The 19,210-nt window shown below is 36.9% G+C and overlaps 2 protein-coding genes across 2 annotated transcripts; both read right to left on the reverse strand.

Annotated features, from left to right (window-relative positions):
• Window positions 1-313: 313 nt before the first annotated feature.
• Window positions 314-6,040, reverse strand: LOC148299778 (ATP-binding cassette sub-family B member 10, mitochondrial-like; the record flags this gene model as incomplete). The annotated part of the gene is given in 5 exon segments (XM_088275686.1): window positions 314-412; window positions 4,921-5,043; window positions 5,081-5,266; window positions 5,540-5,734; window positions 5,951-6,040. Coding segments are annotated over 5 exon segments (693 nt in total), but the record flags the coding sequence as incomplete, so codon positions are not given.
• A 1,437-nt stretch (window positions 6,041-7,477) lies between these two features.
• LOC148299779 (ATP-binding cassette sub-family B member 5-like) lies at window positions 7,478-13,594 on the reverse strand. The gene is made up of 3 exons (XM_088275687.1): window positions 13,573-13,594; window positions 12,050-12,120; window positions 7,478-7,666 (listed from the first exon to the last, which is right to left on the reverse strand). Exons 1-3 carry the CDS (start codon window positions 13,592-13,594, stop codon window positions 7,478-7,480), a joined length of 282 nt encoding a protein of 93 aa, XP_088131813.1.
• Window positions 13,595-19,210: the final 5,616 nt, after the last annotated feature.

Raw genomic sequence — 19,210 nt, forward strand, 5'->3', positions numbered from 1 at the left:
GAGGTGTGCACTGTATACCAAAAAATAAATAAGTACAATCAGCGAATCTGCAAAGCTAAGAATGCATAATCATTTAGAGAATAACTTCTATATTGGGAATAAGAAAGCGTTATTTTATAACATAAGGAAGCTATGCCAATGCCGGAAGGTTGACCCATTTCTGTATGTTCCTGTGACATTCCATATTTCGAAGGGCATGGAAGATCCAGTTTATGAGCAGTTTTTAAAGTATTACACATAAATGGAGGATATCAAAAAGAGTGATAAGAATTTCAGGAATATTTGGATTTGTAAGCCGGGCTAAAACACCAACAGAGGGAACGGTATTTCTGTATGTATGGGCTTGGATGATGTGAAACATCGGCTGAGGGGCCGGGAGAAGAACGGGGATGGGAAAATAAGAACCTTTATTCTCCAAAAATATATCGAAAAACCGTTTCTTTACAAAAACAGAAAATTCGATATTCGCCACTACATACTAATATCTTGCATAAATGGCAATTTTAAAGCTTACTGGTTTGAGTAAGGCTATGTTCGGACATCTTCAAGCGCCTTTAATTTGACAAACGCCAAGGATTTGATGGTTCATCTCACAAACGATGCAGTCCAGAAAAAAAGTTAAGGCTACGGCAAACATGAGAAGGGAAATAAGATTTCGTATGATGATTTTCAGAAGTATTTAAATGTCTCACATCGAAAGAAGAAGATTGATTTTATTGGCGCCACTCTTACTCAAATGAAAAACATAGCTTTGAGGGCTGTGGAAGCAACCTATGCAATGCTCGATTCGAACCGAAGGTAGCATAACTTCGAATTGATTGGACTTGATTTTATGATAGATTAGAGTTTTACTCCTTGGCTGATTGAAGCGAATACGAACCCATGTTTAGAGCTATGCTGTCCTCTACTAGAGAGACTGATTCCTAGCGTCATATAGCAAGTCTATCGGTACATTTACTCAAATAATTTAGAACATGCATCGACCCTTTGTTCCCTCCTCCCGAAAACTGGGGGAACTCAAAGAGACAATTCTTCGGAGACAATGTCCTCTTCGAGAATAAGCTCGAATTAATCTTTGATGAAATAGTAGACGGTAAATAAATAAAGCAGCTGTTTATTGACAGTTTTAGCGAGTAAGAAAATGCCATCCTCAACAAAATCGAAGAAGATGACGAAATCTTCGAAGATGATGGCAACGAGAAATGGTAATAAAGCAACAACAATGCAATTAATTGAATTTATATTCTGATAAGTGTAAATATTTATTATCGGTTCTTCAGTCACATAAAATTATTGTGAGCACTCTTACATAGTCCTAAATATAAGTATATAGATAAGTAGTATTTATATTATGCATTCAGTTTAGCAAATGTATCTCGCAAGGAGGGAAATGTGTCTGGTGTTATTTCTGTTCTCTTTACTGTTGAATAAAGGATGTATGCAGGAGTCTTACTCACTCCTATTGACGAATTAACAGATTTCTGCGTATAGAGGGGCGACGATATTGGATTTTAAAAACAACTAATGCATTATTGTTAAAGGTGAACTCGGTAATTCCTGTGCTCGCTACTGTCGAAGCTTCTATGATTACATCCCAACTTTACCCTACAAAAACGCGCAGCACTACGACCCCTAGACCAAAAAATGTGTTCCCAAAAAAATGTGCCCCAGGGGTTATGGAATTACATATGATGAAAGAAAGTAAATATGTAAAGATATGCTGACAGGATTGGAGATTGCAGGCATAAGTGCATCCCAACCGGTTTATAAACCGTCAGAAATTCGTAACTGTACATTCGAATGTGTTCACGGGAAGGTTGTGACTTATTTGGGGAGACTTGACTGTCAATGCGATTTAGGTTGGCGCACAGAACTGGAGGCTGCTCTCAGGGCCGGCTCTTATAAATACCGAAAGTGTAACTTGAGTGTGCCGATTTCACTATACTTTCCTGACACTTTAAAGATATTTTATGACCCTTCGAATGACAACAGATTTCCACATGCTGACAACCCCGATTATTGGGTCGAATTGTATGCTTACGCCATGAGATCCTTCAAATATTCAATTGTTTGGTTCTTCCAGCCGCCTGAAGTATAGATGCTTGGTTTCATTCTTCCGAAGGAGTCCATGATTTCAGGGTCCGACTGGGTATGGTTCTCATGGTTCATAATCGCATTAACAATTCTGCTGGTAATAAGCTGCTATCACAAAACTCTTCACGGATTAAAAAACAAGCGCAAAGCCGCACTCGAACAATAAAAGTGATGATATTAATTATCCCTATTTCTTAATCAAAAATCTGTAAATTAGATCACGCATTGTTTATGATTCCAGAGGAGTTCATATAGATGATCTTTGGGGGTGATTCGATTGGGCATCGAATGAAAGGAACTCCAAAATGATTCTTAATGAAACATTTGTGATCTTTTTTGATGAACCCGCAACATTGCCTTTAGCACCAAAGCAGTCCAGCATCTTTGCACAGTTTTTCATCGGAGGGGTTCGGAATTTTGCATTGAGAATCTTCCGCTTTCAGATTGTTTGTTTTGTTGGATACTGTGAGAGGATCACATTAGCCTTCGATACAGCAAACTGATCCACACATTGTGCGATGGCTCATTGCACATAATTAAGTGAGGTTATACGACTTTTTTTATGTTTGCGATTTTTAAGATGTTTCCTCATGCTTGTTGGAGGAAAGGCAATGGCGCATCGAATGATGGCTACGCTTTTACTGTTGATTCTTAGCTTGTTGATTAATTGCTTGTTGGATGGATTGATCTAAATTAATGTCATTTTGATGAACAACTAAAACAGTTTCACGATCAGTCTTCTCACAACATATGGACCCGCATTTCATCATTCCAAGTTATATGCACAAACTGTAAGAAGGAGTTATTTTCAGGAGTTCTAAAGTCAAAAGGACATTATTGCGGGTATTTACATCAATACCTGAAACGGGTTTGGCTTTTTTCATTATCTAAGTCGCATTCGATTCCGTAGAGTCTGAGAGGTGAGCCATAGCTACACGATTAGCGCTGATTGCCAAAGCACAAAATAAAAGACATTGCAGAATTGCCACTACAGAAACTATTTTGGTAAGTATCATTGCTTTTGAACTATAATTATTATCATAACCAACAATAATGAAGTCAATTAAATTTGATTATATTTCTTTGTTTTGCGTTGATTAGAAAGTAATAAACGCATTAGGTCTGATTTATTAGGAAGTGAATGAGGATATTGGCATGCCATTGTAAAATAAAACAATAGAGCTAACAATTGCAATGCCGATATATTTATAATATGGTTTGTTTAGGTTCTTTCATTATATGCACGATATCATACAATTTTCGTTTTTTTTAATTGATTTAAGTACATGAGCCTCAATGGTTCTTAATCGAAACTACTTTCACTTTACATTGACTCCCCATCATCATCGCTATGTATCTCGTCAATTTTACTGCTAAATTGCTCAGGCTCTAACTATTCATCCGACCACAATAAATTACTGTCATCATCACTATCACCCTCACCATTGCAATTCTTCAGATTATTGGCTGGCTTGACTTACTGTAGAATAGCCAGTGTTTCTGTGGATAAGTTCATCTTGTATTGCCCATTAATTCCCATTGCAATAGGACGTAGGAATCTATACACTCCGCTTAATTAGCCAATTGGTAAGTAATAGAAGTGCCCGTCTTTGGCATTCGATGTCTTGAGGAACCGGCTATTCTTATCGGTGGTAATGAATTCTGAGAGTTGGCTATTCTTGCGATAGTAGTTCATCTTAGTCTTCTTCATATAGTAGAATAGACTGTACTATTTGGTATTATCGCTGTTCTGCTGGCTTAGATGTTTTCTCAGGTCCTGCAATCGAAGATGCTCCATTATTTGTTGTATTTTGTTATTGTAAAGTATGTTCGTCAGGAAAGGAGGTTATTTGGAGGAGTTAGGAGTAGTTTCTGAGTTTTATCGAATATCTATATGCTCAAAAACTCTCTCGTATTCATAAACAACTAGCAATGGTGCATAGTACCCTGAATTTGCGATATTGACAGTTTAAACCCGATACTTTTTGATGATGAATATTTACTGTAGGTTTCTGTTACTGTTCTTGTTATTGTGAGGATTTGTTAGTTTTTGGCGTTCCTCCTTGATGAAGTTGCTTAAACGCACATTATAGTGGAATTCAGGGAAATATGGGGAGATTCTGTAGTGTTGGGGTTGTGTGCGAGTTTCCCGGTTTGGATTTTGGTTTTCAGGAAGTTTCTCATCTGGGAAGTTATAGTACCTGGAATTCTTTACAGAGTAGTTGTAATAGGCTGAGCGGGTCCCATTGCTTAAAGGGTGTAGGGCCATTCTTTCGTAATCTGTATGTAACACAGCCTACATGCAAATCCATCCATCCTGGACTATCATCACTCCATTGTTCTTATTCTCTATGGCCACTTTCAAGTGTTTTGAGGAATTTTCACTTTAATCCCAATGAGCATGTCCATCACTGAGATCTTGATAGAAATGAATAATCGATTCAATAAGACTATAACTGTTGGGAGTGGGACTATTGGGAGTAGGACTGACCTAAACTCCCTAAACTCCCTAAGCTTCCTAAACTCTCTAAAATCCCTGAACTCCCTGAACTCCCTTAACTCCCTTAACTCCCTAAACTCCCTAAACTGACATATTTAGTTCCATTTAATTGATATATCGAAATCGCCAATAATTAGAATTAGAGTGTACATACACTCACATGCTCACATTAAACAATTATCTCTAGAATAGGCAAATTTATAATAATAACCTATTGATAACTACCATGCATAATAATAATGAGAAATAAACTAAATAGCTCATTACTTAACTATTGAACTATCTTCAGTACTGCTCACCAAATTGCTAAACCATCCATTTTGCACTTTCAGCAGTTCTTCATAAGTGCCACTTTCGACAATCGACCCTGAATCCAGTACTATAATCTTATCACAGTTCTTGATAGTTGAGAGGCGATGTGCGATTATTATCTGAGTCATCCCTGCAATCTACTCGAGAGTATTCTAAGAATAAAAACAGGTATACTTGAACTTATTGCTAGTTTTCAGGGTCTAAAGCGGAAGTGGCCTCATCGAGCACAAGTATCTTCGGCTGTCGTATCAAGGATCGAGCGATGGCTATCCTCTGTTTTTGTCCACCCGACAAATAGCTGCCCTTCGTCCCTACATTCCGCATATAGCTCATGATAACATCCTTACTGACAATATCACTCTCTGAAATTTAATTCTATGTGAATTACTTCTGTCTGATTTTGTCTAAGTATTCTTCATTTTAGTCTTCACTTTGCTGGGCGCCGAATTTGCGATCGACGATAAATTGATAGGCTTTGGAGCTATGGCTGGTTTCGATGACCTATTTGATTCCGACGTTGTTTGCGTTGTATTTGATGTTCTCGTAGACCGAACGATTGAAGAGTACTGGCTCCTGCATGACGATTCCAAGGATATTGCTCAGAGTTTTGGCTGCTATGTGCTTTGTTTAGACTCCGTCGACCAAGATCCGGCCATTGCTCGGCTTATATAGGCTGAATAGTAGGTTAACTATGGTCGATTTCCCTGAGCCGGATTCACCAACTATGGCGACTTTCTCCCCTGCTTTTATTGTCAAGTTAAAATCAGAGAAGAGCTTCTCGTTCCTGGCTTCGTACTTAAAGGAAATGTTCTCTAACTTCAGTGATCCCTTCCATAGTGAGTTTTCGGAGGACTCGATTGAGAACCTCTGGTCGTTTTATGGCTCTGGCTAGGAGATCAGGATTTCCTATTAGTCGGAAAGGAGTTGAAAATATTTGGATGCGCCATATTTGGCAGGGGCAAGCTGCGACAAGAAGTAGAGATTCCCACCTGCTTGGACCCCTGCGAACATGATGGCAGTAATCGCGATATACATGTTCTAAACTTCGATGGCTTTGGCCCTGATAAGAAGAGCACCAATCAGGAAGATCACAGAGATCATGCAGAAAATCAGAGTCTGCCCAACCCCGAACATAATCCCGCCCAAATTCCCATACTTTATTGACAACTTAACAATCCCATCCATTTACTTGCCGAACTTGTGCAGTATCTTCTATTCGAGCCTACAGCTACGCACTGTTTTGATGTTGGCAATGGTTTCGATTACTATTTTGTGGTTCTACTTATGTTTCTACTCAGTATTGCTCTGCATCCCATGGTTGAAGGACATCATAGCCTTACTTGCCAATAAGATCAATGGCAAAATCCCTAATGCCGTAAGAGTCATCGCATAACTATAAGCAAATGCGATTGCCAGACCAGCTAACAAAGTAATAGCATTCTCTATGATAGTAGGCATGAAGTTGCCTGCAAGTGGCTTCAGATTCTCACAGTTCTTAACAATAATATGCGAATAGGAAGAAGGGTGATTGCTCTCCAACTAAACATATGGCTTATGAATCGACTTATGGTAGGCTGTCAATTTGGTCTTACTCCCGATCTTACATGTCAGAAACTCAAAGAATAGCCACCTAACCGTAGTAAAGGCCAATGACCCCAAACAGATCATCAACAAAATAAAGGAAAGCACACTAACTTGATGATGCAATGCCTCAATTTACACATCGCTCGCTGCAGGCACCTTCGACAGTATGATTATAATCCTGGAGAGGATATATGAGAACACAGGAAATATGCATCCGAAGTATACTGCACCGATTATCCCAAATAAGTACAGATGCCAATACTAATTGTTTAGTTTCATTAATCTGATTATGTAGCTGAATTTGAAGTTTGTTTTATCTTTCTATTCTTATTATAACTACAGTTATAGCTATTCGATTTCGGCGGTGATGACATCCAAATTGGGAGATTTGGTTAGTCTTTCGGAATTTGGCTATTCTTCGTGGATTAGGTTCTTGTCTGTTTGTTTGGAAGGCTGTTCGGATGATTACTGTGAGGATTATTAATGGAGAAGATGATGGCGAGGGAGTAGATCTTGCTCTGAAATTGAGTCTAAATTATAGAATTTAGATTGTTTTAGTTATGGGTATGTGCCATCAAATGTTATTCTGCCCTCCTATACTTTTATTATTCTGTCAGCCTTTGCGATTGTTTCGGGACGATGTGCGATCATTATTATGAATTTGATGGATGTTTTCTTTAATGAGGATAAGACGATTTGTTCAGTTTTGCGATCTAAAGCACTTGTGCTTTAATCTAGTATCAGGATTTCTGGTTTGCGTAGTAAAGCCCGTGCGATTGCAATTCTCTGTTTCTGGCCCCCACTTAGTAATGTAAATGGTTTATCTAACCCAATTACTCGCGTGAAATCTTAAGCTCTTAGCAGATTCAAAACTGCATAGATTTATTACTAGGAGACCTAAGCATCTGTCAGTAATGCCTATCTAATTGTCGAGCCAATCAGCACTGGCTACTGTCCAACGAAACCAATACGATTCCTTAAACTTTCCTACGAAATATCTCTCATGAGTGTATTTTGTCCTTTATCATTGACTAAACACAACTCCCCTGATTTGGGATCATAAAATCTCATAATTAGAGAAATGATGGTACTTTTGCCACATCCAGACGAACCTACAAACACAGTCATTCCCTGAGTAATACTCAAACTCAATGATTTAAACAATGGCTTATCATACTTAAACTATACATTTTTAAATTGAATCGTTGACACAGAACTCGGAAACTTACTACTTCCGTAACTTATTTCTGGTTTTCTCCGCATTATCTATAAAATTTTGGACATTGAGTATCGGCTCATACTGAACTGTGTGATGCTGTCGGGAAGGCCACTTAAATTCAGATTGCTGATGTAGAGCGTGAAGAATATAATTACGACTTACGATATCCCGTAAGGTTGGCCAGTATTGCTGTTAATTTATCGCTCAGAGACAAGCTTCGAGCCATACCAGAAGCCGAGTGTATAGTTCATGATGATGCAGAAGAAAAAGAATGAAAATGCGATTGCCCCTTTCTTTCCATGCGTCCACATTTATTTCTACTCTTACTGCACCTTGCTATGAAACCTCTCGTATTCATGGCTTTAACCATTTAGGATTTTTACTGTCTTTATGTTCTCGAACACTTCTATAACTTAGGAGTCGTTTCGAATCTTCTTTGTCTGAAAGTACACTTCCTTCTTTTTCTCATAGTGCCCTCGAATGAACCCGGAAAGCATCATTGCTGGTAAAAATGCAATCATTACTATCGCCATTTTCCATCCCGTAGCAAGAGCGATTATAATCCCAGCGCATCCCATGCTAATCTTTGTGAGTAAGGAAGTGACATTAGTTACTAAGGATTGATGGACCTTTGCGATGCGCACATACATTTTTTAGCATAGTTCGATTGGTCTGTTCTTATCGTGCCACGCTTGCTCCTGCAGAATAAGGGCTTTAAAGTATTGCTTGCGAGCATTTATCATTTGCCTTTCGCTTGTAACCGTCCAGATTGCCGTCATGAACCAGCAGTTGAAGAACACGATAACACTATTAATGAGAAATCCAACCATTGCTGACAATACTGCAGACACAATCTATTACGAGGTCTTATTGCCAGAAAAAGCCTTCACCAATTCCCCAATCGGCAAGGAATAGAAAACAATGGAGACCCCATTCCCAATCGAAAAAAGCGAAGCCACTGTCATCATTACAATATCCTTGCGATCTGCAAAAGTAAAGAGAGAGAAATAGCTTGAAGGTACAGCTGTTTATATCAGGGTTGGGTCGACGTCAGTTGAACTCGCAATATCCTCTTGATTGAACTAGTCGAAATCCGCACGCAGTTCTTACATCAGCTAATTTTGTTTGTTTCTTGATTTAAACATTATTATCAAATGCTTATTTGTTTATTTATTTGTCCCAGTTGCACTCCTTATATGGCATATTTATTGTATGCATATTGTCTGCAGTTATTGTCTGTATTAATATGCTGACAGACTTACGCGCGACGCAGCCTAAAAGGAAAAAAATAAAGGATTTCATGATCTTCCTCGATACAGAGATTGGAGAAGGAGCAGTTGGCAAAGTTTACCTCTGCTATAACCAAACTAACCCCGAAACACCAATCGCAGTCAAGATAATCGACAAGAAAAAATGTACGCTTCCTTATCACATAGTCTAACACAACTAATACCTGAAGAATGCAATCAAGAGATAGCTAATAATTCATAAGAAATTAAAGCATCTCAACATTGTCGATCTCCTTGATTACTAATAAACCAAAAACAATATCTACATATTCCAGGAGTACTGTGAGGGCGATAACCTAAAGAAAGTACATATCTGACAATAGTTGAGATTATAGAGAAAAAAGGTAAGCTCACCGAAGAAGAAACTGTGCAGTACGCCAAACAGATCATCGGAGGGTTCAGTGAGCTTGTCAGGAAGGGAGTTATTCATCGTGATTTGAAGCCATAGAATATTTTGAGTACCTCGCAAACTTTGAAGATCTGTGATTTTGGCTACTCGAAAATAACGAGTACTCAGAATTAGTTGATGAACAGCTTAGTCGGGTCTCCTGTCTATATGGCACCTCAAATTCTCCAAGGCAAGAAATATAGTGCGAAGTGCGATGTATGGAGTTTTGGCATTATCCTTTATGAAGTAGACAGAGACCTATGTAGCTTTTGTTTGGGAAGTTTCCATGGGGTTATCGGCAAAAGACTACAGCTGGCTTATTAACAGAAATACTCACATCTCCTTTAGTATTCCCGAATAACATCGCAATAAGTCAATAAATGTAATCACTGATTCAAAATTGCCTGCGAATGGATGAGTAGCTTCGACTAAGCTGGATCGATATTTTCGAACACGAATTTTTTTAGCAGGAGTTCTCAAGCATCTCATCGTAGCATCGTAGAAACTTAAAAATAGCTCAGATAATGCTGAGTGATTTGGTCGGCCGAGCAACAATTACACAGTTAGTTGGCACATTTCTTCAATTCCGACTCAAAGCCCTCGATTACCTTCAATTCTTCAATATCATAAAATGGAAGTAGTTTGTGCCCGAAGCAACCGACATGCAAGCAACTCTCATGTTCTAATTGTTTGATTAGGACTGTAATGGAGTCATCGATATCTACTAATTCGTCAAGCCATTTTCATCATGTCACGACGACATTCCTCAGCTATTGAACTAATTAGTCAATTAGGGACTTATTTATGAAGATTTAAAAGATAAAACGATATTTTGGAAGGCCTGCTCAAATAAAAAGTATAGCAATGAAGTTGTGAGTGTTCTGTGGGATATTATTAGTGCTATTATATTTATTTGATTTGATTTTTATTGTATGATTGTTATTGTATGATTTTTATTGTATGATTGTTATTGTATGATTGTTATTGTATGATTGTTATTGTATGATTGTTATTGTATGAAGAAGGCTCTATTTTAATTTATCCTATTCCATTTGGGTCAATCAATGATAACTTATATGCTTATGATAGAGTATTTAGGGGATTTATTTTATGATTATAATCATTGTCCGTCTGCCTATTCTTCCGCTTATTACTGCTTTTATTCTACTCCTCCTTCTTGTTCTCCTTAAGGTTGTTCTTCTTCCGATGGCTCTTCCTGTATAACTTCCTTCTCGAAAATCTGTTCTCCACTTTAAATATCCTTGTCGATTTCATCAGGGATCTCAGGGCCAATTTCCGCCAATTGATTTTCCTCAACCTCCATATACTGAATTTCCCAAGCATTTTCATCAAATTCTTCTTATTTCTCACGCATCTCTGCTTTTGCCTGTTTTAACTTCTACTTTTTGGTTTTTTTTTTTATTTTGTTTTATGTTATTTTTAAATTTCTGTTGGTTCGTTCATCTTGCATAATTTTAATTCTCTTTGCGCGGTCGGATTGTCTTACTTTTGCTACAAGAGTCAAATATCTCAAAATGAGCGCCAAGTAAATGTTATAGGCTGCTACTGCATTGATATCTATCTTTTCGAGGTTTTCTTGCATTCTTTCCCATTTTGCATAAGATTTTACTATGATTTCCGGTTTCGCTCCTCTTGGATTGTAAGAATTGACTTTCTCTGTGAATGAGTCTTTTTGAATCACTTTCTTCGCTTTCCTCAAATCCAAAACATTGCTGTTTGGTACGTTGATGTCCTCTTTGCTAAATTAACAAAACAAAAGCCAAAATTTCAAGACTTCTTTAAACTTCAGGATCCTGGCATTTATGATTTCATCTAGAAATGGAAGAAATTTCTCATCCACTAAATATTACTTGATTTTTTATATTCTGAGTGTGGCCATTTCAAGCTCCATGAACGTTTCGTTATCTTTATATTTTTCAACTTCCTCATTGGTTGGCAATTACTTATCCTCATCTTCAATCAATTTTGTGAGCACTTCCAGGGGAGGGTTTTCTAGCTTTTCGCCTAACTTCAGATGCATACCAATGTCGGCTTTCAATATTTATAATTCGCGATTTTCCCATTTTTATTTTAGGAAATTCACATATTATCTGATTTTTATTTGATCCTTCCTCGAAATTTATCTGTCTTGGCCAAGAGTGTCAAAACCGAACACATACTTCTTTTCGATTGTTTCCAATTCTGGGAATGCTGGCTTTGGGAACTGTTTCTCCTCTTTTTCGAATTATTTCTAAAGCTCCTCAAGTTAATTCTCTTATGTTCCAGCATTTGCTTTTTCATCGTAGGCTTCCCTGAATTTTGTTTCTCTTTATTCTCGCTACTTCTCGTACTCTTCTGCTGCTTTTGTATAGATTTGCACTTTGCTCGCATTTGATTCAAATATTTAGGAAGAAATATAGCTTTTAATCTTGACTCCAAGTCCATAGAATGCCCCAAGTCTTGGGAATCTGAAGAATGTGAGTTCTTTATTATCAACCACAGTTGGGAAATAAATTTAATCTTTGAGTTTCGGTTCGCTTTTTATTTACTCTCCATCTTATGCAGCTTGTTATTCAGGTTAATTAGAAGCTGACTCAGCACTCAGAAGTCTTCCAAGAATGCTATCTGCCGGTAATGTCTTACCATTCAATAATTCAAAATGCGAATTGGAGGCAGCTTAGAAATAGATAACCTTCTCTCCCTCCGCCTAATAATGCGCAGTTTATGAATCTTCCTTTTCCAGATCAATAATCTTTTTCTTCGGCTTAAGCTCTCCCATATAGGCCCCTGTCAGCATAAATTCCTCTTCGATCCAAGTGCAGAAGCCATTCAACAAATCCGAGTGATATTAAGTTTCTTCAATCGATTTCAGATACTTCTGATTTTCTTCGGCTAGTTCATGTCTTTTCTTCTCCTCTTGCTGTTCCATGGCTTCAACAGATGCCTTTTACTGATCAATTTAATTGCATAGTCGCTTATTATATGCTAGTTTGTCCACCAGCAATGTTTTTTTCATGATTTTGGTCTTATTGTAGTTTTTAAGATAATGCGCCAAATGGGAAACCGGGAATTGCGGCCGGATATGATATAATTCAGCGAAGCCATCTGCAAGAACTTGGGTCAGTTATTCTTGTTTAAGATTTTCAATTTTGTCATGCATACTCATTGATGTTTGAATTGTGTATAAAAATACATGCGTATATACATAAATAGATGCTAATTCATTAATAAGTTACATTTCTTCACATTCAAACTATAACTTATTCATAATTTTTATACTAATTTCCCTAAGTTATTATTAATCCATACACTATGCCATAAACATCTCACGAAAACAAAACCATATATAATGTCAACCATATACACATACATATACATACATATAAACAATCATAGCTTATCGAGTTCAAGCATCTCTCGATTTTCAGGGGGATCAGCAGTCGAACTACCCTGCAATAGAGAACATATTTTGTAATGATTGACAAATGTAAATACATTCATCAAGAACATTACCACAAAGAGCATATCATATGAAATAAGTTACATTAGGTAGCCAGTTGTCACGGAAACTGAGGCCTAGCCAATTGCACCTGATAAGATGAAATAGGAGTTTTGGGTTGAGGTTACAGTTTTGCCAAATTAGCTAGAAATACTCAAAAGCAGAGGAAATATTGCAGAAGTAGAAAAGCCATAGAGAATGCTGCTGAGTACTAGCCCGAACTCTGTGTTGCCATTATGGATTATTAATAGGATGAAGATTGTGCTAACGATTGAGGTGAAGATCAGTTTGGGGATCTTTTGCGAGGGCTTCCCAGGTATGAACACAAATGCAAACCTAAAAAAGGTTATCGCAATCCAAAACAAAGAGCTGTAGAATGTGGCATGCTGCTTGGTGCTATACTGCTTTAAAACTGCATAGGAGGAGATCCAGCTGCCATAAGCGACCTACTGTCCAACATTCGCCACAAAGGACAAACAAATCATGAAAAACCCCAATTTTGGGACTTCGAATACTATCTCTTTCTCGGATGAAATCTTTTTCTCCAAAAGCAGTAACTCCAACTCTTTTTATTATGTTTCCGGCGATTTGAGACTGAGGATTATCGGGCCTAACACAAACATTGCAACTCCCTCGAAATCGAAGGCCGAAAACTCAAGCATATAAATCAAGAAGGGACCAACCAACCCTCCCACTCCGAAGCACCCATGCAGGAACTGCAACCAATTTTATAGATCGATCTTTTTGAAGCTATGAATTGCTGCTACATTGCTGAATACATTGACCGTAGAGTAGCCAAAAGCCGCAAATGCTATCCATAAGGAGCTTAAGTAAAGGTGAGAAGTGTTGTTAAATAGGACCGAAAATATCCCAGAAACCATGAAACCAATACCCAATCCTTGATGATAACTCAAATATGGCTCTATATATTTGACGGTTAGTGCCCCCACAATGTAGCCAATTGCCCTCGCCAGAAACAGTATCGAGTATTATGTTTCAACGATGCCATGTTCTTCAGATAGATAGGGAATGAATGGCCCTAAGCCAATCATTAGATTCCCTAAGAAAATAAAGCCAATGCAATAAATTGTGTAATTTAGAAACCGATGGTGACTGACAATGGTCATTGCTGAATTCGATCAACAATTAGCAAATCTTATAATAATTAAATGCATATAGCGTATACATCTTCATAGAATGGTGCATACTATATATATATATATATTGATTATTCCAGTAGCTCCTATATCCCTCACCAATTATTATATTTTATCATTATGTTTTCAGATAAGTAAGTAAAGTTGGTGATGGATTTAATTTAGCAGTTAGAGTCCCAACCCAACCCCAACCCCAACCCCAACCCCAACCCCAACCCCAACCCCAACCCCAACCCCAGGGCAAATGACATATACTGTATGTTGTCTGAAAGTGTATGTATCTATGTATGAGAAATAAACACAAGTTTATAGATAATCATTTCCCAGCAGTGCAACAATACCTCGGACAATATAGTCAATATAAATTAACGTGGCTACATAGAAATAAGCTCCAGACAATCAGATAGTACAATAAAGACAAAGTCAATCTCACATTATACAAAAAGATACAGCTTTTAGAGTATTTTTTAAATAATTTAAAGTCACTCAAGTTTCATATGTATCTATTATACATGATCATATTAATCTTAATGCAGCATTATACAGATATTTAATAAGAATATGAATTGGCCTTCAAAAAATGAACTACAAACTACAAAAACTTCGAATACTGATAAAAATGAATGCTGGGGTAGTTTTAACTTCCAGGAAAACAAATCCGATCGTAAATGAATCGTAGAGGTTCTCTGATGGTCCAATACAAAATAATATTGAGTGAATATATTCCGAATTATTTTAGGTTAGGAAATCATGTCGATCTGAAATCATTCGATCTTTCCAACCCTGATTAAGAATATCACTCCATTTCATCCTGAAAATTCCTGCATTTTAATATTAATCGTAGTGACACCAGTCAGTAATTTATATCAAATGTCCAAGCAATACGATGTGCATATCTGTTCTTCGAGTGCAAATAGTTCCCACATGCAGCATCAAACTAAAATACAATCGTTAACCAGCAAGACAGATTCCATTAATAGCCACGCCTCCGATCTTGGCGAGTAGTGCTGGATCAAAACAAACTGCTCTTTAGCTAAAATGAATAGTTTGGAAGTCAGTTCTCCAATGAATTAGTTTGGATTCGAAAAAATGAGAGCTGTCATCAAAAAGAGGAAAATTTTATTTGCTAAAAAGCCCAACATAGATAAAGAGAAATAAAGCTTTCTTAATGAAGGCTCTTTGACGCTGAAACAAGTTAGATATATGCAGCTAATAGACAGCCAAAACAAAATTCGGGTCTTCGAAGAGAACTTTCATTGCAAAAGCTTTAACTTCCAAATTCCAAACCAGAAATGATGCTTTAAATATTATTTTTGATGCAGATCCGAACAAGCAAATGCCAAATAATAATAATTAAATGACGTATTTTTAGGAATAATCATCCTGTCAATATATAAACGATGTGTCAGTATCAGTATGAATTATAGAATAAACAAACAGTAATCTAAATTGGCTAAGTTTCATTTTTGTTCGTCATCTATCATAAACTGTAATAAACTAATATAAAGTGCAATAAACTAACATAAACTTTATGGTAAATTATTATTAAATTTGATATATTTTTATTAGAATTTATAAGCATTTGGCGATTGCAATTTAGATGCTTAACTGCAGTATCAATTATGGCATTCACAAGTTCATCTATAATCCAATAAGATAAGTCTGCACGACACCACACTATACTATGCCTATGATCTATACTTTGTCCAGAAATAATATTTATTCTGATTGTGTGCAAACTGAGTCTCGACTGCTGACAAACACAATTACTTCTGCAAAACACATCATGAAAACAGAAGTAATAAAGCTCGCTCGCATGAATGAAAATATTTGAAATCAAAACTAAATAATTATGTGGTTGCTTTGTTTTTTTCGAGAAGAATCATGAAAATTAGTGTTCAAGTTCGTCCTGTTTTAAAGAATCTTTGTTGATAATACCCTTAACTCAATGAAGACGCCAATTCCTTTAATTTCAATTTTATGCTGATTTCTTGGTATTGCCAAGTTTAAAGCTGTCCTTCCTTTTTGTTATATTTCACAAAAAATAGACAGCCGTAATTCACAAGCTCAGCATCTCCCAAATTTAATCCATGAAATTCAAGAAGTAATCATAAAAATAGGCGTTTAGATTCCTTCATTCAATAAGCAGCATCATAATTTGTGCCATGAATTAAGATTTTCTTGTATTTATTAATAATTTTGTTTTCAGTTTGTTAGTTTGGGATGAAAGTAAAACTCCACTAAAATGATTAAAGTCATCAGTTATGGATGTTCTGGAAGAGAATAGCTGTGCAATTGAAAATGAAGGCATTTGAGATTAATTTATAGCCATTGAAAATTAATTCGATCCGATTCGATCAGAATGCTTCATGGGCATTGCCAACAATAATATTAAACAAAGCAATCACATGGAACGGAGACTCTGGAAATAAGAAGTACATGATTAGCCTATTGTCTAGGAAGATTTAGTCCTTGCTTAGCTCGTTGCTCAGATTGGCCATAGCAACTGGACGTTGGTCGCAATCAAACTTGCCCAGCAATGCCCAGATACTATGCGAACAGGCAAACAGTGCAGAGAAAGGTATAAATATCTGGATTTCAGGTGGGTTAATCATCTCAATGCGGATGTCTCCAAAAAGCCATGGTCTGAAATCGAAGAGAATATTATATTCGATTTGCATGCGATTCATGGCAGTCACTGGAAACAAATTGCTCACCATCTCAAAAACAGGTAATATCTATTCAGAATTCTTAGGACTGAAAATGATGTGAAAAATCATTTTTATGCCGAATTGAGAAAAGGGATAAGAAGGCTGAACAAATTCTTAGGCTTCAAGAAAAAACCCAATGAAATAAGATCGATTCGGCCTTCAGTTCTGTCAGCCGTTTGCGAAAATGAGAGAATATCCAACTCACCAATGAATTCCCCAAAATAAAACCTCTTATCAATGAATTAATAAATAGACCTTAACAAACTCATTTATAGGTTTTCCAATAGCGAATTGAATGAAGAATAGTCTCATTTTCTCCTGAGCAATGAATTGATAATTGAGAAAGCATCTAAGTTTTTAGATAAATTAGTCGAATAGAAGTAAGAACAATATTAACTCAGCCATAGCTACCTCGAATCAAAGGCAGAGAAGAAACAGGAAATCAAAAGAGTTCGGTCAGAACGTTCGAAAAAATAGGCAGACGGAGGGATTAATTTTGATATTTCTGAGTTCCTATGTTTGGATCACTCACCTCCTTCAATTCATTGTCAATCGGAGAGGCTATCCATGAGCATAAGTTCTTTCGATTATGAGCTGAATTGATCGACAACTTATCTACAAAGATCCTCCCTTCAAACTTGAGAATGGATATTGCGATAATATTGATTAATTTATTCATATTTTAATCAATCAAATAGCTAACATCCGTGAAATTAGTTCTTATTATTGATAACACGCATATGTGCATATATATACATATAGATATGTTTATTTATAACTGTCGATTATATTTAAGTTGAGCTGTGGGATTGTAAGTATTGCATATAAGAAATTCTATACATACATGCATAATCAATCGTAGCTTTAGATTAGATCTATAAGCTCTCCTATTGTATAGGAAGAAAGCTGATTCTTCTGGATTTCCCTAAAAGTTTCTGTAAACTCAGGATTCTTGTTTTATACAAAGGTCTGCATTTCCTCTTCATCCAACTGCCCAAGTTCGACTGTCTTGGAGAACAGACCAAGGAGCCCCAGCTCTTTCAGCACTTCCTGATTCTCAGCTGTTGTGATAATGACTTGAGTTTTCTTCTCCTACTTCATGGTCTTCAACAGGTTCAGAAATAGCTGAAGAAGAGTATTGTTGTATTTCTGGCCAAGTGGGATATACTAAATGAGTCGTAGGATATCATCGACAATGATGCAACTTTTTTCACATTTTTTAGCATCTTCGAATATCCTGATCAGATAGTACTCCTTTTGTTTCTCTGACAAACTGTATATTTTATCACAGCTGACGAACTTTGTAAAGGAAAAGTTCAGTTTTTTTGCGTACAGGGCCGCTAATGAGGATTTTCCTGAACCCCTTGACCCGGTAATCAATATAGAAATCTTTCCTTCGGCCAACACATTCGCTCTTTTAGTAAAAGTTTTCATATCTTCTTAGATTTTTTATGATTTTATCCCATAGTTTATGAACTTTGCTGGCAAAATCTTCTTCATTTCCTTTTCGTCTTGTCCAAATTGAGGAAGTATATCCTCTCGGGCTTTCTCGAAGTGGATTTCCTTAATTTTGAATTCATTAGCTTGATTTTTGTTACTTTCATGCTCCTCCAAAGCATACGACACAGCTGCCTTGACGAATGCCTCGATTTCAGCCCCTGTGAAATTCTTTGACAGTTAGATCAGCTTACACATTTTTATTTATTCATCCAATGCCCCTGTTTCTTTGCATTTTGCCAAATGAATGTTAAATATTTCCTATCTGCCGAAATCAGATGGCAAAATATTTCTACATGAACCTCCAATCTCCCAGAACGGACCAAAGCGTCGTCAATGAGATCTTTCCGATTTGTCATTCCAATAATCAGGATATTTTTTGGTGAATCGACACCATCGATCAAAGTCAGAAGCTGATTCACAATTGAGTCTCCGATGCTGCTGTCACTTGCTCCTCTTTTTCGAGCGATTGCGTCAAACTCGTCGAATATGATTACATGAAGAGGACTCTCATTTCCCTTCTATAGATAATCTTTTATTGCTGGCTCAAAGATTTATCGTAGCTTTCGCTCTGCTTCTCCAACAAATTTATCAGTAATTTCTGGGCCGTTCACGATTTTGGGCTGCACATCAAGGACTTTCGAAATCTATCTGGCCATCAGAGTTTTGCCTGTTCCTGGAGGGCCATAGAGCAGCATGCCTTTTACATGATCCATCCCCAACTTTTCGACAATTTCCGACCCATAACTCCTGCTGGCGAATATCCTCCTAAAAATTATTTCAATTTGGTCATTTAAGCCTCCTACTTTCATCACAGAAAGCTTCTTCTTAAAGTCCAATTTTTAAATAATCCTCAAGTTTAATGATTTTGATTCTTCAGGGTTGTTGACAAACATGAATGATTTTTGATGCATTTCCTTTTAAAGAGAAATAGTTGTCTTTTCTTTATCGAAAATTCCT

This window comes from Brachycentrus maculatus, unplaced genomic scaffold (assembly GCF_059751285.1).
Source record: "Brachycentrus maculatus isolate JH-2025_06_01 unplaced genomic scaffold, ASM5975128v1 h1tg000953l, whole genome shotgun sequence".
Classification (NCBI taxonomy): Eukaryota; Metazoa; Arthropoda; class Insecta; order Trichoptera; family Brachycentridae; genus Brachycentrus; species Brachycentrus maculatus.